General features: G+C 38.2%; 3 protein-coding genes across 3 annotated transcripts in view; 1 reads left to right on the top strand and 2 right to left on the bottom strand.

Annotated features, from left to right (window-relative positions):
* The window catches only part of LOC126632007 (BEACH domain-containing protein B-like), a 120,834-nt gene that overhangs the window by 92,384 nt on the left and 2,626 nt on the right, over positions 1 to 25,824 (bottom strand). The window lies entirely within an intron of this gene.
* LOC126632020 (uncharacterized) lies at positions 3,085 to 3,659 on the top strand. The gene is made up of 2 exons (XM_050302238.1): positions 3,085 to 3,285; positions 3,390 to 3,659. Exons 1-2 carry the CDS (start codon positions 3,144 to 3,146, stop codon positions 3,602 to 3,604), a joined length of 357 nt encoding a protein of 118 aa, XP_050158195.1. The 5' UTR covers positions 3,085 to 3,143; the 3' UTR covers positions 3,605 to 3,659.
* Positions 9,625 to 14,224, bottom strand: LOC126632010 (geranylgeranyl transferase type-2 subunit alpha 1-like). The gene is made up of 7 exons (XM_050302229.1): positions 13,803 to 14,224; positions 13,527 to 13,687; positions 13,323 to 13,427; positions 11,472 to 12,272; positions 11,205 to 11,385; positions 10,507 to 10,693; positions 9,625 to 10,180 (listed from the first exon to the last, which is right to left on the bottom strand). The coding sequence occupies exons 1-7, from the start codon at positions 14,082 to 14,084 to the stop codon at positions 9,792 to 9,794; spliced, it is 2,106 nt and encodes a 701-aa protein (XP_050158186.1). The 5' UTR covers positions 14,085 to 14,224; the 3' UTR covers positions 9,625 to 9,791.

Below are 25,824 nucleotides of genomic sequence, written 5' to 3'. Positions count from 1 at the left end.
AAGTGAGTAGAGTGGATCTTCGAGGGTGGATCAAGCCACCTTTTGGAACTTTTAAAATTAATTGTGATGGAGCATGGTGCAGTCAAACTGGTATAGGTGGTGTTGGGTGGGTGGCGATGGATTTTGTGGGCACTTCAAAGGTGCTAGAGGTGTTGGAAAAATTCTTTGTGTCTCGAGTATTATGGTAGAAGCAGAAGCAATGCGAATGGCTTTGTTGGCTTGTGTGGAGAGAGGTTTTGAGTCTGTACAGTTGGAGAATGACTCTCAGGTTTTTGTCGACATGATTCATGGCCGTTTACAACCGGAGGCAGTTCTAGATGATATCTAATGGGATATTAGTCTTCTTAAGCAACAATTTGACGTTATTAAGTTCTTATATGCTCCTTGTGCCTATAATGAGGTTGCGCATCTTGTGGCTTCTTATGTCACGCGTGTGGGGGAGGGGGATAGTCATTATTGGGATGGTTTTGAACCAGAGTGGTTGTTTAACACTCTAGCATCTGACGTAAACATTTCGATTCGTATTTAATAATATTCAAATTTAGACAAAAAAAAAAAGATTGTTTGTCTAATTTGTAGTTAACTTAACTCTTAATTAATTATTAAAACAGAATTTATAAAGAATTTGAGATTTATGAATTTGAAAAGAGTAGATAAACAATAAAAGAAATTGGAAATTTGGAAATAATGGTAGCAAAGAAGAAAACGTTTTTAAAATTAACAATTTAGATAAATCTAGGGTTTAACCGTCACCGTTACAATCCTATGCAATTCTACTAATTACTTGTGGATTTCCACATACATGCTTTGAAGGTTAGGTTTTCCTAATGCATATTTTCCTTGTGATGTTCAAACAAAAATGTATATTTAACATGCAACCCATATGTAATGTTCAGATCAAATATAAACATGCAAGACTCATTAAGCTTTGTGAAAACCCTTTGAAAAACCATGCAACCCTTAAGAGCGTGATATTCGTCTTAAGTGAACTTACAATTACTAAGCCCTCCTCAATTTCAGGGTGATGTTCCAACAGAAATTGCATTAAAATTCTTGTTTAAATATCCTAATGGTGATCAATCATTAAAATATATAGATAGTTTTAATCGCAGTGATTAATAATTCAAAGTAAGCATGCATCCTTTCATACGAAAATTAATAAAATTACATATTCATACTAAGGTTCATGGCCTAACCCTAGCAAAAGGATTTAATTACGCATACTCATAATAAAAATCGAAGAAAATATCATTAACTAGAAAAAGAATGAAAACACCTTGTAGGTAAAAAGTTTGAAATTCTCCAAAGCTTGCTAAATTCTATCAATGTTGCGTAGAGAACCCTAATGGCTAAAAACCTTATTTATACTACTCCAAATTAAAACCCTCATAGAAAATGTTTTTCTAAAAACTAGGAAATAAAATAATAAAATGATAACTAGGAATTACATTCCCATTATGACTAGGAAATCTGCCCAGCAAAGAAATAGCTGCGTTTCTGGACCTTCGGGGCTCCAAAACAGGTCTAAAATGACTCAAATTAAAGATTAGGACCTCCTCTTCAAGTTCCAAGAAGAGCCCAAATCCAGAATCCATCATCTTCCAGCCCAAAAATCACAAATAAGCTATGCAGCCCAATCTGTCAGCACTGCACGCTAGGTATAAATTAATTCACCACGATCAGATACTTCGGGATAAAATTATGAAATTTTGATACAACCTTCTTGACAGATTCACGAACCTAATCCAATTGGATTCACTCAAAAATTCCACCGTTTGATTACTTTATGCTCCAAACAAGTTCACATGTCCTACATTAAAAACACATAGCAAAGCATCAAAATCTCACCAAAATAATAACCAAAATATACTAAGACTAGGGAATAATATATAGTATAAAATCGACTCATCAATTAACAATACTGGAGTCGTAGAATCAAGCGACTGATGAGCACCTTCAATTTGGAGTAACAACACTACTTCGAATTCAGTTGGTTATTTATCCAAGTCTCTGTTAACAAGGAGTCCTTGAGTCATTGTTGGAAGACGTCATCTCTTAGCCTCTTGGCAAGTTTGGGTGTTACCAGATTACAGTGTTCGACACATTGAAAACCGAGCCTTTTTTATGAATGGATATTCTCAAGTGCATTAATTTCAGAGTTCGGCATTCTGAGTGCCGAACCACAATTACAATCAAGACACTTATCTCTTCTAAGTATTTGTGTTCATATAATTTCATCCCAATTCGGTGCACTTATATTTTCACAAATATAATTGAAACAATCGAACTAGGTGCTGACGATGCTGAACTTCGCAGTGACTAGTAGCCTTGCCCTTAGGCTCTAAAACCCAAAGGCTGAGACAAGTTCCTTCCTCGGCCGTGATTACTTGGATAACATAAGTCAACAGCGTGTTTGACACCTCCAATCTACACAATTATAATGGGAATCCTACACTAACTACAATGGAAAATTTACATCCATACAATACATGAGTTAATAACGGAGATAATTCTGAATTAATTAACTCTGATCTCACATTAACGTTTATCGATTTGCGTACCCCTACAAATTTGACAATCTTCTTCGGTGCAACAATAAAAAACTGGAGGTAGGTTTATATTAAAGGAACCTGATACAATAAATGTATTAAAAATAGAAACCAAATAAATGAAACTATTATCAAAGAACCCAAAGTTAGTGGGTTTAGAGAACTCGGGCACCAACCATACTTGATAGAAAAGAACTGTAACTACAACCAAATTTAAATAAATTAAAAATCTAAGTTACCTAACTGATCCTAAATAACAAAGAATCCATATTTAGAGGGTTTAGAAAACTTGGGCGCCAAGCATACCTGACACAGAAGAAATATAATTGCGAACCGTCCAAATTTAAATAAATAAATAAAATCTTAGCTACCAAAATTATCAAAGATATTAAATCCCAAACAGAAAAGAAATAAAACACTTGAAATTCGACACCAGGCCAAACTAGTGAAATTCATGACTTGGGCGTCAAGTCTCTTGTTACACAAAAGTAGTGCCTCTGAACTAATTTAAATGCAGCCACAGAAATCTAGAGAGAGAGAGAGAGAGAGAGAGAGCCACTGAGCTCATTTAGAAGCAGCCGAGAGAGAGAGAGAATGGCATCAGAGTCAAAGAAAAAGAACAAGGCTGTTTATCTTTGTGCCTTATTAGGGATGTTTGCAGGTGTTGTTTTCAGCTCCTGCTTTCCAATGAATTTTGAGGAACAACTTAACAGTGCCCATCTTACACAAGGTTTTGGTGAGTTCTAAGTTATTTATCGCAACAAATTCTTGGTCTAGTGATACATCTCTTCTCAACGTTTATTTAGTGTTCTAATATTATTCCGCAATCTGACTGTGCAGTCCAAATACAAGACACCGTAGCAAGAAGAATACAAGATGGCTTGATCGCCCTGCCAGTTAAATTCCTCCATTTCTTCCTTTCAAGGTCTCTACAGTTCCGTCATTTGTCCGCGCTGCAGCCACCGCCGTTTTCTACTTCAATGCTATTCTGGGTAGCATTTACTCGATCGGTTTCTTCCATGTCCGACGATGGACCTCTCTATGTAATAAGATAATAATTTAATTCAAAACTTGGCAAAACAATGCGTTGTTGTTTTCCCCTCTGTTGTTTTGGCATGTAAACTACCGTGACTGGAAAGTAAATGTCACTCCATACAGTACATATTTATCAAAACACCCACTTTCACCAGAAAATACGACAACGGAAAACTTTCAAACTTTTTTTATTCTGCAGTCTATTTTCTACGGACGAGTTAATAATATGGGGTAAAACTTCCGTTCAGTGTACATCGTGTGGTTAGAAACCTTTTTAAATTTTTTATTATTTAAAATTAAATACAAACAGTACCTAACAAAAGCAGGCCGCACGATGTACAGATAGGATGTGAGGATCCCTAAGATCCTCATCGAAACTGTAAAAATATACAGAATCACAGGTCAATGCAACTTATCGCCATCCAGGGACTCGAGTTGTAGCAACAAACTTGATGATTTATCAGACCTATCCATGTGGTTTACAATGTTAATCAACCTATCATTTCTATATATATTTGTGATGATTTTCAAACTCATTTGATGTGGTTAATAATGTTAACGAACCTATGTTAAGGACCTTTAGTTAAATTTGTAATTGGTGAACCTATCTTTATAGTTTATAAATCGATTAATATCGATTACTAAAATTTTAATGTCTAATATCAATATACAATTACAATATATCTCTATATAATGCTCTAACGCCTGAAAAGTAAATAAAGAACTAAAGTAAATGACAAATTGAAACCACAGCAACTAGTTTAGTGGTAAGGGTACATACTGCAACTCCTAAAAAAAAAAAAATTGTGGGAGGTCCCGGACACATCCTCCTTTAGAATGCGATGCAACCCAGTTGTGTGCAAAATACTCTTGATGGGGGATCCATGCCCATTTTAAAAACTGAAAGCGTTGTCAAGGGTTTCTTATTCGGGGAAGGATCATTCTGGTAGTCAAACATTTATGCATTTCAAGTTCTTGTAGCGAACTCAATCAAGCTCAAAAAATGTTGTGGGGCAATTTTCTCTACAACTTTCTAAAAAATGTGACTCTAGAAATATGATTACTTAATTACTAAAAGTGTATATGGTATATTATATTCTATATATGGGTATTATTGGCCCATTATAGTAGGTATTCTTTTTTTTTTTTTTTGTCAAACGATACATTTTGTTAGATTAGATGTTAGATTAGTCACCGACAGGACTCGAACCCACGCTGTCATGCAAAGCTCAATTCTTTTCCATCACTGTGGTAAAAAGCCACTTGCCATTATAGTAGGTATTCAACCCTAACTACTTCAAAAACTGCATTCCTATAATAAATGAGTTAATTGCAGAGATGGTTCGAATTAATTAACAAAAATTTAACAATCCCCCAAATTAAGTTACCTAAATTACAACCAAATTAATCTAAATAAATTAAAAATCAAAGTTACCTAAATTATGCTAAACTATTACAAACAACCCATATTTAGAGGGTTTGGAGAACTTGGGCGCCATGCATGACAGAGAAGAAATATAATTACCTCCAAATTCAAATAAACAAATAAAAATGATACGATCCAATTCTCAATTCCCTTAATCAACTTGCAAGTAGCACAAGAAAGCTACGGAAGAAGAGGGAAGGAGAGAAGGAGCAGAGCTCCAATTATTTTTGTGTTTAATTTCTTTTTGTAAATTCTGATCTGATACATTTGAGGGAGTTGCGCTCCTTTTATACAGCCTCTATACTTTTAAATGTCAGCTGGCATATTAACAAATTCCTCACAGTAATAAAGCATAAAACCTCAATAATAACTTGGGTATAACAATACTTCCCCCTTGAAAATTAGCCTTGTCCACAAGGCTAAAAAATTTGGATGTGGGAACTTGTTTGAAAGCAGCAGCACGTTCCCTTGTGATGGTCATGTTCTCAATTCTGGATATGCCCATTGCAATCCCAGTATCAGCAAGTTTCAAAACAGGTGAATCATTTAGTGGTTTCAAAGCACTAGTTGACATCTCATGAAGGGCTTGCACGATATAGTTCCTTGAGCTATCATCCAGTGGTACAACAGTGCCATCAAGCAACTGAACCTTAGTGCTTTTCTCAAGCAAATTCTCTACAACACCCTTCACTAGCAATGACTCCTCCCCTAAAACAGAGTTGACAATTACACCCATGGATTTCTTATCGCGATCAAACTCAAGGGTTGCAATTCGGCGTTCAAATTCACTCCACTTATGGCAACAACCAAAAAAATCCCTTCCATTTGATGATTCCACACCCTTGGACTCTTCAGAAAGGACGACCATCTTCTCAACTAAAAACTTTGGAGCTGCCTCAGTAGGCATTCCATGGGCAACATACTTCTTTTCTGCTTGTTCAATGCTAGGATTATTGTAGAAAGTAGCTACCTTTGCGATCATTTGAAGATTAGCATCCATTTGACTAGTTGGCCAGTTAAGAATTTCACCATCATGTGGATTGTATATAATTCCATCCACCCTAAACTTCAGTAGTATAATAGGCCTAGGACTCCAAGCTACAAGTTTTGCCACTACCATCTGGTTTGTAGTCATGGTCCATATTTTATCATAAGCTCCAATCAACACATTTGCTACTTGAATATCATAGGTTGAGCACTGCCATTCCCTTTCCAAATAGGAAGCAAAGTGATGTCTCTGAACAATCAGCACAACATGACCACTACCCTTTTTTGGCATGATTTTCTTATCAAATTTGAAGGTCCAATCTATTCCTATAAGTTCAACCTTGTTCACTTCAACCTTTGAAGGCTAAATCTCCTCCAATCTCAAAACAAGCTTCGTTAAAGTGCAAGCCATAATTGACTCAAGCAAAAATTCACAAGAATACAAACATTGTAAATGTTTCACTTCATGTGATATGTGGCCCTCAAAAGATTGAACTGACTCTGAGCGTTTTTCCCCACTTTCTATGCAGTACACCATGCTAACAGGTTCAATGCCGAAAAGGGCTTTAACAAAGTTTAGACTTTCACTAGAACCTGACGATCGTAGAGAATGAGAAAGGGTGTATAAAAGTTGTGACCAACATTCTTTCACATCCTGTTGCATGAAGATATTGTTATATTGCTGACCAAAATGAGGGTACTTGTTGAGCAATACCATCCAAAATTGCACAGGTGCCATAGCCTTGATACCTTTATCCAATTCACTAATTAAAGCACAAGCTGTAATAGTCAGCCTATGAGAAGTCTGATCCCCCCCCATCATTTCTTTCAGAATGAGAATACTTGATCAAAGCTGATTTCAACTCTGGAACAGAATGCAGAAAATGTATGGTGGAGTTCATATAATAGGTGTTTCCTAAGTAAAATAAACCAGCATCATAAACCAAGTTAATAGGTACTTTAACAAGGTTTTCTTCTATGGGTACTTTGCTGCTAGGATGCCCACTCAAATCACCCTGGGCATCTAACTCAATATCATCCAAACCAACAGAGTGTGTAGTTTGATTTATGCCAACCGTGCTTTTAGCTAACCGAAACATCACAATGTCTACAGGGGAAGATTTTTCATCTAAGCCTTTGCTTTCAATAATCTTGATATCAACGTGGGATACATTAGCTTTTTCTTCATAAGAAATTTCTTTAACCATTTGTTTAATCCATATGGCACTAGCAGCAAAACTATGTTTCAAGATCAGCTGCTCCAAATAGGAAAACCGACATCTGTGAGAAACATGCTAGCGAATTTACACAGATGCAACCCACTGGTCAGGGATGACCTGAACCCTTGGACATGATTCACAACTATATTCAATTACTGTTCCGCTAAGAGTATTCATAATACTGTTATTGATGCAGGACCTTAACAAGTAAAGAGCTAAATAACCATATATCAAGAGCTTCAAATATACCAAGGCATCCAGATTGCTCCACAATGATTGAGATGCAACATAGACGTAGAGGGATGGCTCATATATAGTCAACTGGTTTGCACAAGCACTATTAAGATTGGAGGTGATATGACAAGGAATAAGCCTTTGCAGGTGATGTATGAGATAGTAAATGAAATTGAAGAGTGTTCCCATATTTTCGTCACCCTGTCTGTTAGACATTTCATCAAACAGGGTCAATGCACACATATCCTTCTTCACAGACTTACCCACAAGATACCAATTAACCCATCCAAATTTATCTTTCAGGTATGCACCATAGTTATCAGTCATAAGAGAAGGGACCTTAGCCTCCGGAGTTGCTGAAATGATACTTAAATTAAGAACTACCTCAAGTCCAGTTTTTGTACTATCGGAGAACAAGTGCTTATGGAGTAGCTGCGGAGCAGAGATCATCGTCTTCGATTCCGGAAGCAAGACTATAGATGCAGCAGACTTGTTCGAGTGTGGCTTGACGGTTGAATTTGCTACTGCTCGCAACATCGGTGAAGATGAGAGCAATGGTGGAATGGAATGGTCGTGGATTGTCGACAGAATTCGGAGTGGGTTGCTGTCTCCGTTGTGAGGTTTTTGGTGACCAACCTCGATCGATGCAGCTTCCTCAGAACACGTCGAGGCTGGATCAGAATCTCCCGCAACGCCGAGAGCCAAGTCACGATGTAACTGAGCAAGGTCACTGCGGATTTCGACGAGTACAGGATTCACAACCTTGTGAATGGCTGTGAGTGCAGAATCCATAGCTTCGCGGATCGCATCACGGATCGCAACACGCATCGAAGCTTCAAATGAGTCGATTGCAGCGGAGAGGTGTGCATCCATGGTAGGAAGACGGGTCGGGTGGGTGTGCACAGGAGGGAAACCAGGATTCGAGAAGGATGATACCATTGATATGATCCAATTCTCAATTCCCTTAATCAACCTGCAAGTAGCACAAGAAAGCTATGGAAGAAGAGGGAAGGAGAGAAGAAGGAGCACAACTCCAAATATTTTTGTGTTTAATTTCTTTTTGTAAATTTTGATCTGATACATTTGAGGGAGCTGCGCTTCTTTTATACAGCCTCTACACTTTTAAATGCTAGCTGGTATATTAACAAATTCCTCACAGTAATAAAACATAAAACCTCAGTAATAACTTGGGTCATAAAAAAAACGCTTGAAATTCGACAGCAGGCCAAACTAGTGAAAATACATGACTTGGGCGTCAAGTCTCTTGTTACACAAAAGGAGTGCCTCTGAGCTAATTCAAATGCAGCCACAGAAATCTAGAGAGAGAGAGAGAGAGAGAGAGAGAGAGAGAGAGAGGAGAGTGAGTGCCTCTGAGCTAATTAGCAGCCACAGGGATCTAGAGAGCGAGAGAATGGCTTCAAGTCGAACAAAAAGAACAAGGCTATTTATCTTGGAAATTGTTATTGGCACTCCAAAATTCTCATTCTACACTCCAAACGTTCTATATTTAGAAAGAAAAATACACTTGTAAGGAATGTAGAATGAAATTTTTGGAGTGTCAATAACATTTCCCTTTATCTTTATGCCTTATTAGGTATTTTTGCAGGTGTTGTTTTCAGCTCCTGCTTTCATGGGATTCCGATTCATTTTGAGGAACAACATAACAGCGTCAGTCTTGCACAATGTTTTGGTGAGTTCTAAATCATCTTCGCAATCGTTGTCTACCTCATGTGTCGGCTAATTTTTAGTTTAACAGTACATCTTTTCTTAACGTTGAAATAAAATATCTTTTCTCCCCTTTTTTTTTAAATAAAATAAAACAAAACATGTTAACCTTTTAAAATGAAAAGGTTGCGTTTTAGTGAAAACATTTGTTTAGTGTTGTGATATTATTCTGCAATCCGACACTGCAGCGAGAAGAATACAAGATGGCTTGGTCGCCCTGCCAGTTAAATTCCGCCATTTCTTCCTTTCAAGGTCTCTACAGTTCCGATGTTTGTCGCCACTGCAGCCACCGCCGTTTTCTACTTCAATGCTATCCTGGGAAGCATTTATTCGATCGGTTTCTTCCATGTCCGGCAACGGACCTCCCTTTGTGATAAGATAATAATTTCAGTCAAAACTTGGCAAAAGAATGCATATTCATCAAAACACACCCATTTTCACCAGAACATACGACAATGTAAAACTTGCATTCAAACTTTTAGATTCTGCAGTCTATTCTCTACCGACGAGTTAATAATCTGGGTTAAAATTGGACAATGTATCATGTATTGAGGACCAGTGTATCGAACAAAGTAGTTCTCCTTTGCTCACTGTAAAAATAAACAGAATTAAAGGTCAATGCAACTTATCGCCATCCAGCCACTCGAGTGTAGGAACAAACATGACCACAAATGACTTGAAGTTTTCGCCAGAAATTGCATTTCCTAGAGTGACTAACTGCGTCAAGCTCATGCTTTTAAATATCAGAAAAGCTTCCCAATAACCTTTCACACCGGCACCCCCAGTCCCAATTTCTTCACTGTTCCAACTAGCTTCTTCTGTATGAGAAAGAGGAGTAGAACATTGATACCGTGTTGTGTCGATAGAGTGTGCACCTATCTCATTGTATGAGATATCCAACACTTGCAGTAACTTCAACTGTTTCAAAGGACCCAGAGCAGTAAAACTGCCGAGCTTGTTGTTACTCAGATTTAAGCGAGATAGAAGCTGCATGGCCTCCAATCCTGTCCAAAGGCCCAAGTGTAAGACATTTTCCTCTTTAACGAGAAACAATCAACCACAAAGTTTATTGAGTACAATGATGCATAATGTACAGTCAAAGCCTCATTAAATTAGAGACTTAGGGCTTAGGTGCCTTCGGATGAGGTGAAAACCATAAGACAACCCCTTTATATATGAATAGGACTGTTCAAAGTCCTCATATTGAGTCAACCACATATGCAACTCCAACTATACAACTTTTAAATAAATCTGAGGAAAATAATTGAATAAAAATATGTGGACACCACAGAGGCATAAAAGATGCACAACGTGAGCAAAAGAAGCATACCTTCAATTGAATGAAGTTCATTATGGCTGAGGTCCAGCATTCGGACCCACAGTAATTTCTCAACAGACCCCATCCGCGATAATGATAAGTTGTTTAGTCGTAGGCATATATGATTACCAATGCTCGAAGAAGCCAAGTTTTTATGGCTAAAGCAATGCCTGAGCAGAGACTCCCTATTGGAAGTTATCTGCAATAGTTATAAACATGTAACAAACTGCAAAACTTCAAAATGGGAAGCCTAAAGTAAATGAAAGTTCTAAGAAGTTCTCATTTGATGAACACCAGAACACAAAAGTAGTTGCCTACCAAAATTCAAATGAGGCTTCTATAAACAAATACCTACATTATATTGGACCAGTCTCAGCAAGGGACCACTTATATAACAGTCATAAATTAAACAATCGAGCATAAGTGTAATCCATTCTATCAGCCAGGATCCCATAGTACCCAATTTGGTCATACTCAGTCAAAAGCAATGACAAAACATGTGCGGCATTACCATATACATAAACTTTTTTTGCTGAAGAAATTAGATTATTTAATTAGAATCTATGAGTCGGTGTAATCCATAAAAAGGTAAGGACCTTCAGCCACTGATAGTCACAGAAGAAGAATACAAATCCAGATGCACATGCAATGGCATACTGATAGAATAAAGGATCATGAATTGCTACAAGAGGTGGAGAAGAGATAATTACCTTCTGCAGGAATACTAAGCTGTGCTCATCTTTGTAATACTGAGAATGTGATGGGTCCAACTTTATTAAGTCGATATATAGTTGAAGAACTTCGTCAGAGTGGAACATTTTGCTTGTACATGGAGACAAGATAACATCATGAGCTGTTAATAGCCTTGCTAGTGTAAGCTTTCCAATTTTACTGCAAAAGGAATATCAAAAGAGGATTATTAAAAGAAATTAGAAATTTCAAGCCTTAAAGGTTCCCATAAAGTATAAGAAGCCTACCAATTTATCTCTGACACCAATTCTCGGAAGAGAGCTATTTCCTTAGCAATAGTCTCTGCACGCCAATTTGAAGCCGTTGGCTCATGTACATCATTAACACTTTGTTGATCAACAGGAACTACTTCATGTAGCTCCTGATATTGTGTTTGGAACGCATGAAAATTTTCATCTGTCCATAAAATTATGTCCTCGCCCTGCTTTTCAGCTGGTTCAGTTTCAATAGGGCGTACACACACTTTGAATGCAAACTGTGTAGGATGACTATAATCAAAGCCACTTGCAGAAATGATACCCTGAGTCGGCCCAACACTAACTTTCAGCTGATACGCTTCTGAAGAATGAGACTTTGCATTTGGAAATTTAATATGTGTAACCCAAACTTGAGAGAGCTGGGAGTTATTTTGTAAGACTGGTTTCCAAATAAGATCTTTTGTGCAAAATGAAGATTCAATGGTTATACTGGATGAATTTACACCTTCAACTGCTTGATTGAAATAAATAAGCAGTGGCACTGTTCCGGAATCAGAACGGAAACTATCAAATGGAGATGAAGAACAGTCACTTGAGTGCCTATTTCTCGACAAAATTACGGAAGATCCATGGGCCGGCCAAGAAGAAACAAGAAGAGGAGCATCTGTCTTCACCGTTTGATCAAGAAGCCAAGTATAATAAAACCAACCACTTTGATCATCTGGATCCGTAAAAATAGCATCGTGTACATGTTCATACTCATTGTTCAGAACCTTCGCTTTTGGGAAAAACCCTTCAGCCTTTTTCTTCATCAAATTAGACAGGAGTACACTGCAATTTTCCCAATATATTCAATCAGTTAATAGACATGTTTCGTGAGATAAAACATAAAATAAAAAATTTAGCTTTTCGCAATGTTGGAATTTTTTTGTAATATAACCAATGAGTAGATATAGTGCAACTCGGGAAGAGTGGAAAGAATCCTTAAGAAGATATAATTATTTGATGCAATTACACAATTATCTTTTCAATTTGACTTAGCCTGGAGACAGAATATAACAGGCAGCATATTCAGTTCAACATTTGAAGAGACTACTGCATTCATTTGGCTTGTAAATAAGCAGAGGAAAGAAAGTCGTTTTTATATACATATAGAAGAAAAAAAGCAATTAGTGACAAAGATATGTAAAATTTTCTTTATACATTCTCTCCACATTCTTGGAAATAACCAAGGAGAGAGAAACAAAACATTAATCTAAAGATTATTGAGAAATGTAACCAAATGACTATATTTCTCTTCAACTAAGGGGATCTTTACTTTAGTTTCCTGCAGTTACTAACTGCGAGTCTTCTCTGCAATCCATAATCAAATACCTAAAAAATGGATCAACTAGGAAGGACTAGGTGATCTGAATCACTTTCCTTACTTCCCCTATTTCTAAGTTCTCCCATTCCTTCCTGCTCCAATATCTGTTAAGTAAACATGCGCTAAGTGAATCTGAAAAGGGGTTAGCTGTAACACAGAGATACTTCCCATATTTAGATTATTTGTTTCAATATTCAATCCACATTTCCTTTTTCTTTTTTTTCTGCTATATTTTGTCTTGCAGTGATTGGTAACCAATTACACCATTTATTCTTTCTACAACGGGGCTTAAGACTTGCTCATGTATCATCTGTATGATTGCTTGTCGCAATACAGCATGCATGACATGTTTAAAATGCACTAATTAAATAAAACAAGTAGCATTCATAATATCAAAAATTGCAAATGGAAAATAAACCACATGTTTCACAATGTTTTCAATCCAATCTAAACTTTTAGTTGACAAAAGAGTATCAGAGTGCTCAAAACTAAAACCAAACCCCATTGTACCGTACCTACGATTATGCCAGGCCGAGTAATTGCTGAAATTGTTTTCTACCATTTCCCTAGTATACTCCAACTCTTCCTCGTCCGATCGGTTCAACAATGCAGCTACAAATCTGCAAATGTAGCAACATAAAAAAAAAAAATATCATCCAACGCAGATATGAAATAGCAGACCCCTCATTCCTCAAACAGGAGTTGTAACTAACTTGTACCTGCGGTAGTTCCAAGCATGAAAATTCCGGGGATCCAGGTGCTGGAACTGTTTGAGAAGCTTCATTTCGCGGTCCAAAACCGAATGCCCCTTGCTTAGCACCCATTTTCGATGATGCCAAGCTCCGTAGGACTTAAAATTTTGTCTCAGAGCAATTTCTACCTACACACACAGCAAACCCCAATCAATTCAACAACTTAATGAATTCGAACTTCATCTCAACAAAACAAAACACGATTTCGACATTCCACAATCGAATAAGTAAATGCGTGCATACGAGTCTGAGTTCTTGGTCAATGATGGACTTGAGCGCGTCGGGATCGGACTCGGAGCACCGATCGAGGTTTTGCTGGACGACGAGTTTTCTGTAGTTCCAAGCAGTGTAAAACTCGGGGTTTTGCTCGATGAGTCTGCCGCTCAACTGTAGGGCTTCGTCGGTGTAAACCTTGTTGTGGTGGTTGGAGAAGAATTGCGACTGGAGAGCTCGGAGCGCTTCGGCTCTGGCGGCAGAAGCCGATTCGTCTTCCGGCTTCGCGGGCTTGCGAGGTCGTCCGTGCATTTTGCTTCTGCTTTCCGGCGGGGGCGAAGGATCGAATTGCTTTCGCGATTTGAAATTTGCGGGGCAATAAGATCAGATCGTCTGGGAATTGGGACTTTTCATGTACTAGCGTTTTTCTAAGAAAACTAAAGAAACTTTGAGTTTTAATAAGCACAAAATATAGGTGTGTAAAGTGCACACTCATAGAATTGATTTTTTTGTGTTAAAATGTGATTTTTCGTTAAAATAAGTAATACTAGAAATATTTTGTTAAAATTTTATTTTTTATAGCGAGCAATTTTGCTCACCACCCCTTAATTTTGGTGTATCCTCATTGTATACTTAATAATTTGTTACTGTCTTTTCAATTAATTTTAGTTATTTTTTAAATTGAAAAAAAAAACACATTTATGTGAAAGTTAACATTAGATGAAACGATAAATAGCAAATAATTAGATATATAGTAAATATACCCCATAGTTATAATAGTGAGCAAAAATGCTTTCGTTTTTCTACTATGCTAGCAATTGTGGGCTGATTTTCGAAGGATTGGATTCGAAACAAGTTTTCAATTTTTATCCAACTTCTTATTACCCGTTAGTGTGTCACGAATAACACGCTTCCAAACCTCACATATCTCGACTTCAAATTTTCAGCACTCAAAATTGCATTTGGTCCGTTTGTGACCTATCTCATTTGTTGACATATGATCATTAATTAATTTATTTATTTTTTAACAAATAATATTATCTATACTAAGAGTGTGGGGAAGTAGGTTAAACCTCACACTGTGTTCAACATATGTCTTCAATAGAACAAGTTAAAGTACAAAGTCACGTAAGGCAATATCTTCCTAAACTAGTATTTTGTTTTCTTAAGACACAACCTATATTGTCACTTAGTACTATGATTAGAGGTATTCCTCTTCACCTGTAAGTGAGATATTTTAGATTCGATTCTCGCCAAGGAGAATTTAAACGACATATATATATATATATATATATATATATATATATATATATATCTCTCTTTTTTGGTTCTGCACTTTAACAGTTTTGGCTTTTCAATTGGGACAAGGATTGTCTGCCCTCCTTGTTCCCGTGCCCTCCTGTTTTGTGTGGTCACGGTTAAGCCACGTCAATATTTTATATTGTTTTTTTTATAGAGATAATAAGACAAAAATGAATAGTAATATAAAATGTTGACGTGGTTTAACCGTGACCACACAAACAGGAGGGCATGGGAGGGCACGGGAACAAGGAGGGCAGACAATCCTTGTCCTTTCAATTGGATGCATAGAGGACTAAAAATATATTCATTACCACGCAATATGCCCCCAAATCCCCAAAACCTTCAAAAAACCTTATTCCCGCCGCAATTGCCGTACCCTCCTCCACCCCTGACCTCTAAATCGAAATATCCACAAATCCTAACCCCCGACTCCGCAGCCACATTCGCCCTGAAATCCTAGCAGGCCGGGATGTACTGGGCATCGCCCAAATCGGCAGTGGCAAGATGGCGGCGTTCGATCTACCGATTCTGTAGCGGCTACCTGAGAACCCTTTTGGGGTTTTTGCAATGGTGGTCACGCCGACGAGGGAGTGTACCAGTTGGCCGACCAGTTTAGAGCTCTCGGGGCGTCTCTGCACTTGATGTGCTATGTGGTTATGGGAGGCATGGATCGGTTGGGGGAGGTGAACAGAATGGAGGAGAGGGGTGGGGGTTGTGTGGAAGGGATGAGTTTCCGCGTTTTTTTTTAATTAATTAATTTTTAATGTATAAAAAATTATTTTTTTGCCAGCACAAATTTGGCAGCCACATGGCACAAAATGTAGCTGCCACGTCAACTATTAACGGAACAATAGATAGAACATGTAACAGATGTATTATATTGAAATAAAATAGTACTTAAGGTATGAAAGTGAAATGTTTTGAAGATGTTGTATGAGGTTGCAATAGACCTCAAACCTGAGATGGTAAAGTGTAATTTACCCTTAAAAATATTTTCATTTTTAAAGCTAGAGAACATTTGTCCTTCACATGCATGCCTATGCATGTGACTTGATCTTACACAAGTACAATTGTATGCTCAAGAGGTGTATACAAAAATATGCAAGAGAGACATTGTATGTAATAAACAACTGAATGTATACAAATTTTTCTCAACTTTACAATAAGATGTGGCCAATTCTCCATATAAATCTAGCTCTTAGTCCTTGTTTTTGTTTTTGCTCTCCAAAATATCAAATCCCCAAATTCCCTTCGGCCTCTCTATCTCCCCCTCTCAAAGGTCCTTTTATATGTGTTTTTGTGGGATTTTCCTGCATATATTTCTGTCTTCCTTATTCTCTTCTAGGTCTATCTCAATTTTAATGAGATTGGCTAAGATTGCAATTTTGTTGCACTTGATTTTGGCTTGTATTAGATCAAACAATGCAGCTTCAAAGTTCAGCTTCTTCCTCACTCCCTTTCATCATCATAATGTTGGAGAGAGGGTGAAGGGCTCATTAGCAAATGGAAGAGTGTTTAGAGGGGCAGCAACTAATTTCAGAAAGTTCTGCAAGTCCAAAGGGCAAACCAAAATACACAAAAATTTATATGCACTAGCCTTTAAATAGAAGACCAAATCCTAATTGCCACTGGTCAGGAGGTGTCCGAAGATTAACTTCGGGACGTAGACCCTCTCCTACTGGTGAATCTCGACAGGAACTCCAACGTCATCGTTGTATACGCTGATGTAGCTCTGTGGTAGCAATGGACCCAAAGATTGGAAGATTGAATTGAGGTCAATGGACCTAAGCTTTTCGTCGGTTGGTATTTTGGGCCGAGGCAGGTCTGAGGTTGCAGTGGTGGCGGTACCCGAATGTTCTTAAAAAACACAACGATCTCTCCTCTCCTCTCCTCATCTTCTTCGAGAGGAGATCGTCGTCGATCTGTCATGGAGAGAAGGGGGAGACAGCATAGTAAAGAGATCCTGAAGATTAGACGGACAAAGACTTGCCTTTAGGGGCAAATTCGAAAACTCATTGTTTGGGCCATTTTAATTGGACTAGTTTAGTGTTGGATTTTGTCCTAACCATTAAATAAAGTTAGTGCATTGTTTTTTTGTTAACATTCAAAGTTTTCAAGTTATTTTCATTAGTTTTCCTTTATATAAATCTTATCATTTCCGGCATATCGTTATGAGATTCTACCATATCCGTTGGACTAGATATTATCCTATTAGAGTTGTAATCCTATTGGGATAAGAAATTTACTTTGCCCACTTCTATAAATAAAGGCAAAATGTTGTAAGATAACCCTAAACCTAAACTCGAAATAATCTCTCTTCAGACAGAGCACATGAACTCCTGACCCTCAGCCAATGATCGCCGATCAGAGGACTCTCTCTCACAGTTATCCAAAATGAGTTGTCGACCCAGAGCCAGTGATCGTCCATCTGTGGCCAAGCTCTCAAAATCAATCAATTGGTATAATCGAGGCCAACCGAAGGAACAAGGTGAGATACGGACTCCTCTTGGTATGCAACTTGTTTTAGGTTTCGAAAACTAGGAATTCTCAAACTTGTGGAGGAGGATACAACCCTAGCTTCTTGAGATGAGAGAAGTCCAATATGCCAAGAGGATGCAACTCCAGAGGATAAAACTCTAACTTCTCCAGAGGATACAACTCCAATCTCTCCAGAGGATATAACTCCAGTTTCTCTAGAGGAGAGAATTCCAATCCATCCAGAGGATACAACTCCAAACTACATTCATGGTCGCCACTGGATGTCATTCTCCCCCTACTTGTGTCGTGTCCCGGATGGCTTAACGAAGATTGGCAAGGGCTACGTAATATGTTGTTAGGTTTGTGGTATGTACAAGCAAAACATATTAAGACCGGAGGAATATCATCAGGCTTACTGTCTTTTGTTGTTAGGCGACATGGATGTTGAGGTTAATGAAGCAACACAGGTTGCATTTAAAAGCTTGTGATGGCTTCTCTTTTTGATCCGTCCTCAAGCGGACCGTTTAATGGTTAGTGTCTTTGTTATTACCATTTAGTGGATAGTATTTTGTTATTATTGATAACATTTGCAGTATTTTGTAACTCTCTTTTTTAATTTTCCAAACTTATGGCAGTCCATCCCATGAACAATGGCAAATCAACACTAATGGAGGAAAGACAAACTTTTATAAAGACTACCAGAACATATTATGACTCTATCAGAATAAAATTGATAGGTTCATTTCCTCATGTATGATAGTCATAATATGTCCTGGCAGCCTCTATAAAAGTTTGTCTTTCCTCCATCAGTGTTGATTACCCATTGCTCATGCGATGGACTGTCATAAGTTTGGAAAAATAAAAAAAGAGTTACAAAAAACTGTAAATGTTATCAATAATAACAAAATACTATCCACTAAATGATAATAACAAAGACACTAACCATTAAATGGTCCGCCTGAGGACGGATCAAAAAGAGAAGTCATCAACAAGTTTTTAAATGCAACCTGCGTTGCTTCATTAACCCCAATATCCATATCGCCTAACAACGAAAGACAGTAAGCCCGATGATATTCCTCCGGCCGTAATATGTTTTGCCTGCATATAAAATCGCAATAGTTCCTTGCATGCTCAGCACCACTTCCCATAAAGTGAATTCCTCTTTCCATCCTGCTCAAACCACTATCATTTTGAGACCGTGGGCAATTGCACGTCGACCAATTTAGCTTGTATCCACATCCAAAACGATGTTCGGGGACCTCAATTGTATTGAATAACCTATATCCTACGGGGTTCCTACATGTCAAATTTAACAAATTAGGATGCCAATTTCCTTGAACTAAAACTAAAACTTCAAAAATCAAATGCTAAAATTTATAAAACACACCTCAGACTCTAGCAGCTTCAAGCCAAGAAAGGCACCATATTCTTGATGCACGAGTTGATACAGATATTGCCTTGCGCTATCTATTAAGTACATCCCGTTCATCCCTTCCAAATGAGCCAATAGTTGTGTACCTTCACCGACATCCCTGCAAAAGCAACCAAATGCCGATGGTGAGAAACTTAACTCACAAATTTTTAAGTGTTGTGGTCGGCGCTGGATTTCATATGTATAAGAAGTCAGTCTTGAATCTGCTGCGATAAGGACATGATGGGGTAAAGCCACCAAAATGATGGTGGTTCCATGTTGTTTCACCCGTTGCTTCTGCCACTCCACATGCCCAGCAAGGCCGGCTTCAATTACTATTGGCATCCTTTTGTTCAGCTTCCTCGCATCCAGGAAGTCCTCGGCCCTTCTTTTGGGTATACCATCAGTTTCTTTGCAGTGTTCTAGGAAAGCAATGATAGCAACACGTACTCGGTCCTTGTATTCCTTGCAATTTTGGGAGCAGTGATTTGCAAGCTCAGTGGGATCAATAATCTCCTGTTTGGGAAGTTGGATATCAGCCTCCTAATGCCCATATGCCTCCCGGAGGGTTTGCTCTGCAGTGATTTGGACAATGGCTGGGGTCTTGTTTTGAAGTGTAGTGGGTTGTGGGAGCTTGACCTCCATGTCCTAGAAGGACCTCATGGCTAGAGGCTTCTCACCTGGGTAAAAAAATCGCAATGCAGTCAAAACCTAACGAGTCATTATGTCTAACTTCAGCTGATGATCAACACCCAAAAGTACCATGGCATGATATAACTAACATACCCAAACTAATAATAGTTAGAAAATGCATTTACAAAACAAGCCGTTCAAAATGTTAGCAACTGAAATAAGTTAAGTCAAAAGTCGTTCAAAAAAAGCCGTTTAAATAAGTTAACAATTGCAACAATTCAAATTACTTGAACACCAGTTCAAAATGTGACATCATAAAGAGAAATTACACTAGGAGAGTAATACTACTAATACCTTTCATTAATGCCGTTAGCTTTTGAATCACACTGTGGTATCCAAAAACTCTGCAATTATGCAAGGAACCAGTAACAATCATAAGAGCCTCCACGAGTGGCATTCCTTCTGCAATGATATTTAAGGTTGCAGAATGATCAGAGAAGCCTGCTGATGATTGCACTGTACTGGTGTTTACTGTATTAACCATGGGAGAAACAAAGTAACCATAAATTACATGCAAGAAAACCTGATTTGAAGGAACGAAGATCATAACTAAATAATATGGGAGGGACAAAAGGGCCATAAGGAACTAATCAACGAAACCTCAATAGCTAAAATATCAATGTATCGTACCCTGACCACAATCCTGAAAAGAGTTCACCAAACGCCTTCCAAAAGTGAAAAGAGAAGGAACAAGATACAATTTAGACGGCAATGATGAAGTCCAATGAATAATGTGCAGTTACAAATTTGTCCAAAATGGCTTATCATTTCCTCATGCACACCTACCATGTGTTGGATAGTGGCCAAATTAGTGGCCAAGTGGCCAAAAGCATATAATAAAAAATGAAAGACATAATGATGTGGGAACATCATTATGAGGAGAACAATGACGATGTTTGTTGAAAAGAAAAAGAAAGGTCATGATGATGTTTGTAAAGGAATGATTATTCCTTTACTTTGGATTTTTTATTGTATGTTTTTGTATGGATAAAGGTTGAAGAGAATGAGAAGAAAGGGGGAGTGGGGGAGCGGCAGATGAGAGAAACCAGGGAGAGCATTCGGCTCTCCCATTTGAATATGAGCTGCTCATTCCCACCATTTGTAATAATCCCATTTTGTTAGTAATCACTCAATCAAAGATGTTGGTGCTACTTGTGTAGCTTTTGGGAGAGAAGGATTTTGATATGTGTTTCTTCTTCTCCATTTGTTTCTTAGTTTGAGTTAGAGCTATTTGGTGTATTGGGTTATTTGGGTTGTGAGATTGCCAACACTTTGTAAACTCCCATTTGGTTGATAGTGGATTATTGGGTGAGCTCCTACTGCTCCGAGGACGTACTCCAGTTACACTGACCGTTGAGGAACCTCGTTAAAATCTTGGTGTCTTTAATATTTTGTTCTTACATTTCATTTGATATATTTCCTGTGGGTTATCAAGAGTTGGTTCCATAAGGTTTGGTGCTATCCTAGCACAACACCATGCTGATTAGCAATTGAAATAAGTTAAGTCAAAAGCCGTTCAAAAAAAGTCGTTTAAATAAGTTAACAATTGCAACAATTCAAGTTATTTGAACAGCATTTCAAAATGTGTCATCATAAAGAGAAATTACACTAGGAGAGTAATACTACTAATACCTTTCATTAATGCCGTTAGCTTTTGAATCACACTGTGGTATCCAAAAACTCTGCAATTATGCAAGGAACCAGTAACAATCATAAGAGGCTCCACGAGTGGCATTCATTCTGCAATGATATTTAAGGTTGCAGAATGATCAGAGAAGCCTGCTGACGATTGCACTGTACTGGTGTTTACTGTATTAACCATGGGAGAAACAAAGTAACCATAAATTACATGCAAGAAAACCCGATTTGAAGGAACGAAGATCATAACTAAATAATAAAGGAGGGACAAAGGGGCCATAAGGAACTAATCAACCAAACATCAATAGCTAAAATATGATTGTATGGTACCCTGACCACAATCCTGAAAAGAGTTCACCAAACGCCTTCCAAAAGTGAAAAGAAAAGGAACAAGATACAATTTAGACGGCAATGATGAAGTCCAATGAATAATGTGCAGTTACAAATTTGTCCAAAATCGCTTATCATTTCCTCATGCACACCTACCATGCTGATGAGCACAAGTAAAATCAACTTAGTTATAAAATATATGACAAGAGAATGAATTACTTCTTTTTCTAAATATTTAAGAAAACAAAACCAAGATCCTTCCTTTAGATCAATTTATGTAAGTTAATGAGTATGCCTGGCAGTTAATCAACAGCAAGATCCTAAATAAACTCAAACTCACGCAATAACAATAATAAGAAAAAACATAAAGACACAACAACTAACTACCTGCATTTTGGCTGGAAAGAAGATTGGAAGCTATAGAGCCAATTCCCATTCTTACTCAACTCAAGTAGAGAATGTTTTTCTTCACGTACAAGGTCAAATATATAAATTAATTTAAACAATAAAATTTCCAAAATCGGGCAGCTAACATTTGGCTAGTCATACAGACTATTCTTAGTTGGATTTTATAGTGGTATCAAGCATACTGCCAAAATTCTCTCATAAAAATAAAAGAAAATATGTTTCGCAAAAAATTTTAATACAGCACACCAAAGTAAATTGCCAATTGCTAAAAAGCAAACATGAATTTCAACTTACATTCAGCAACCATAGAAGTTAATTGTCTAATCTCTTCCGTCAATGCTAAGATGACTTCTGCAGGATGTCCAACAAAGCAGGCAATAACTAACATCATCTGAATGTGATGAATATTCTGTTGATTGAATGGTAGTTGAAGAAGCCTCTGACATTTGGCCTGTATTTACTGGTTCCCAATTCTCGTATACATCCAGAAACTGCTTAAGAAAAACATGAAACAACCTCCTCTTTTCCACCTATAAATAACATACAATATATCACAAAGTTAAAGCATAAGACAACTAGAGCGCACAAGGAACAAGAAAAGATATTATTGTCATTATTTGATATCAATTCATTTGTAAAGATTATGTATTCTTCCGAAACAGTTGTGTTCAAAGATAGAAAACAATTCCACAGTATCTATTCTCAAATCATGTAAATTAAATTCCTTGAAGGATATCTAATTTCATGAAGGTTAAGATAAAATTCTAGGTTTTGGATGAATATTTGTTCTGGTATTATTCTTCTCACATAGAGGAATATATAGGCTTATACAATCTCCTACAAACTAGGAAACAAATATCCCAAATCTACAAGGATACCAATTACATAACTTTATACTCAAAATAACTCTACATTCCTTATTCCCTAAAATTGCCTCACGCAACACTCCCCCTCAAGTTGGTGTGTAGATATCACCTAGGCCCAACTTGTCCAGTGAGTTTTGAAACACCTTTGTCGCCACTGCATGCGTCAACACGTCAGCTAACTGATCTTCGGATCTTACGTATGGAATATCAACTAACTTAACATCCAACTTCTCTTTGATAAAATGTCTATCTACCTCAACATGTTTTGTACGATTATGCTGAACTGGATTATTAGCTATTTCTCGCGCAGCTTGATTATCACAATATAAAAGCATCGCTCCACGTGGTTTGAACCCAATCTCTGTAAGAAGAATCCTTAACCATAATAACTCACAAATCCCATGCGCCATCCCACGGTATTCAGCCTCTGCCGTGGACCTAGCGACCACATTCTGTTTCTTGCTTCTCCAAGTCACAAGATTTCCGGCAACAAATGTAAAGTACCCTGACGTTGAGCGTCTATCAGTAATGTTCCCCGCCCAATCAGCATCAGTATACCCTTTTACCTCCATATGCCCATGTTTCCTGAAAATCAACCTTTTTCCAGGTGCACCTTTCAAATAACTCAATATCCGCATAACAGCAGCCATGTGATCCTCACTAGGAAAGTGCATAAACTGACTTACTACACTAACAGCATATGCAATATCTGGTCTCGTGAGAGACAAGTAGATCAACCTTCCTACTAACCTCTGGTATCTTTCCCTGTTTGCTGGAACTTGGTCCGGGTAGATAGCCAAATGATGATTTTGAACTATAGGTGTTTCTGCTGGTTTGCATGCCAACATCCCAGTCTCAGACAAAAGATCCAGAACATACTTTCGCTGAGATAAGTAAATGCCATCAAGGGAACGAGCAACTTCAATCCCCAAGAAGTACTTCAAACCTCCTAAATCTTTCATCTCAAACTCAGAAGAAAGATACTCCTGTAATCTCTCCATTTCCTCTGTATCATCACCGGTAACTACCATATCATCCACATATATTATCAACAAGGTAACCTTACCTCCCCTGCGTTTGATAAACAAGGTGTGATCCGCATTCCCTTGTCGGTACCCATATTTCTTCATTGCATCAATGAATCTTCCAAACCAGGCCCTCGGCGATTGTTTGAGTCCATAAAGAGCCTTTTGTAGTCTGCATACTTTGCCTGCTTTATTCTGCATTTCATACCCAGGTGGAAGCTCCATATATACTTCTTCCTCCAAGTCTCCATGTAGAAAAGCATTTTTCACATCAAATTGTTTTAACGGCCAATCAAGGTTAGCAGCTAAAGACAACAAAACCCGTATAGCATTCATCTTTGCTACCGGGGCAAATGTTTCCTGATAATCTACTCCAAAAGTCTGTGTGTACCCCTTTGCTACCAACCTTGCCTTGTATCTATCAATAGTTCCATCGGCCTTGTGTTTGATGGTGAACACCCATTTGCATCCCACCGGTCTCTTTCCTTGTGGTAGTGACTCCACACTCCAAGTTCCATTTTTTTTGTAGGGCCTTCATTTCTACCTCCATTGCTTCTGTCCATCTAGGATCCCGCAGAGCTTCTTCCACTTTTGTTGGAATTTTGATTCCATCCATTGTATTCACCAAAGCTTGGTACTTGGAAGACAGTCGATGCGTAGAGACATACTTTGCAATAGCATACCTAATTTTCCCATCCGGAGAATACCTGTCAGGAGGTTTCCCACGACTTTGTCTAGGAGGCAATACATAAGTACTTTCAATGTTAGTCAAATTATGAGCTTCATTAGATTGGGATAAACTTACCTCATGGATATCCTCGGGTGCACGGACGGGTACAATTAGGGGAGGGTTATTTCTTGAAGTGTCTGGATTGTCAAAATCTGTTAAAGGTTGCAGCCTGCTGCTGCACGGCCCAATCCGTGCACTGTCTTCAGAAAGGTTCCTGCTGCACGGTCCAATCTGTGCTGTGTTTTCAGACCGGCTTTCAGCCCTTAAGTCATCGGGCCCACTTGTCAAGGTCTCCGTTATTAGGCCCTCAAGCCCACCTATATTTTCTTCCAAACTCGCGCAGCGCAAGCCCATATTTGGCTCACCCAAGTTGCTGGGCTCACCCACTGCAGGACCACGGGAGGTGTTGTCCACCACGTGACCTACTGCTGCACCATGGTAGGTGTTATCCACTGGCACATTTGGCAAATCAATCCAACTATAATCTTCATTTGTGCTCTTCTCCCCTGAAGATTATGGTAGGTATGTTCAGTGAGAAAAAACATCTCATGCTCAGAGAATGTAACATCCATGGTGACGTACATATGCTTGGTTGGTGGGTGATAACACCGATACCCCTTTTGCTGATTATTAAATCCCAGAAAAAGACAATGAATTGCACATGGGTCCAACTTACTGCGTTGATTTTTGTGAAGATGTACATAGGCCACACAACCAAAGATACGGGGAGATAAATGAAGAGAAGATGGTAAGGTCACATGATCAGCAAAAACTTCCAAAGGAGTACGAAAATTATGCACTCGGGATGGCATTCGGTTCATGAGATAAACAGAGTATCTAACGGCATCCGCCCAATAGGAGTGAGGAGCGTGAGCACCAATAAGGAGTGCACGAGTGGTTTCCAAAATATGTCTATTTTTGCGCTCTGCGACACCATTTTGTTGCGGGGTTTGTGGGCAAGTAGTCTCATGAAGAATGCCATGCTCCTGAAAAAATTGAGAGAGTTCAATGTTGAGATACTCCCCGCCATTATCTGACCTGAGAACCTTAAGGGGAAGAGAATATTGATTTGTAACCATGCAGTAAAACTGGTGAAAAATCGTGCCAACCTCACTTTTATGTTTCATAGTATACAGCCAAGTCATTCGGGTGCAGTCATCCACAAAGATAA

Source organism: Malus sylvestris, chromosome 8 (assembly GCF_916048215.2).
Source record: "Malus sylvestris chromosome 8, drMalSylv7.2, whole genome shotgun sequence".
Classification (NCBI taxonomy): domain Eukaryota; kingdom Viridiplantae; phylum Streptophyta; class Magnoliopsida; order Rosales; family Rosaceae; genus Malus; species Malus sylvestris.
This window is presented reverse-complemented; position numbering and strand designations above follow the sequence as displayed.

Bases quoted from the DNA above. Each gene is read 5' to 3' on its own strand.
- LOC126632010 (XM_050302229.1), bottom strand. From the start codon at position 14,084: ATGCACGGACGACCTCGCAAGCCCGCGAAGCCGGAAGACGAATCGGCT. The intron at 12,273-13,322 runs GTACGGTACAAT...GGAAAATTGCAG, and splicing joins TCGGCCTGGCATAATCGTAG to TGTACTCCTGTCTAATTTGA. The intron at 10,694-11,204 runs GTAATTATCTCT...TAACTATTGCAG, and splicing joins GCTTAGTATTCCTGCAGAAG to ATAACTTCCAATAGGGAGTC.
- LOC126632020 (XM_050302238.1), top strand. From the start codon at position 3,144: ATGGCATCAGAGTCAAAGAAAAAGAACAAGGCTGTTTATCTTTGTGCC. The intron at 3,286-3,389 runs GTGAGTTCTAAG...CTGACTGTGCAG, and splicing joins CCATCTTACACAAGGTTTTG to TCCAAATACAAGACACCGTA.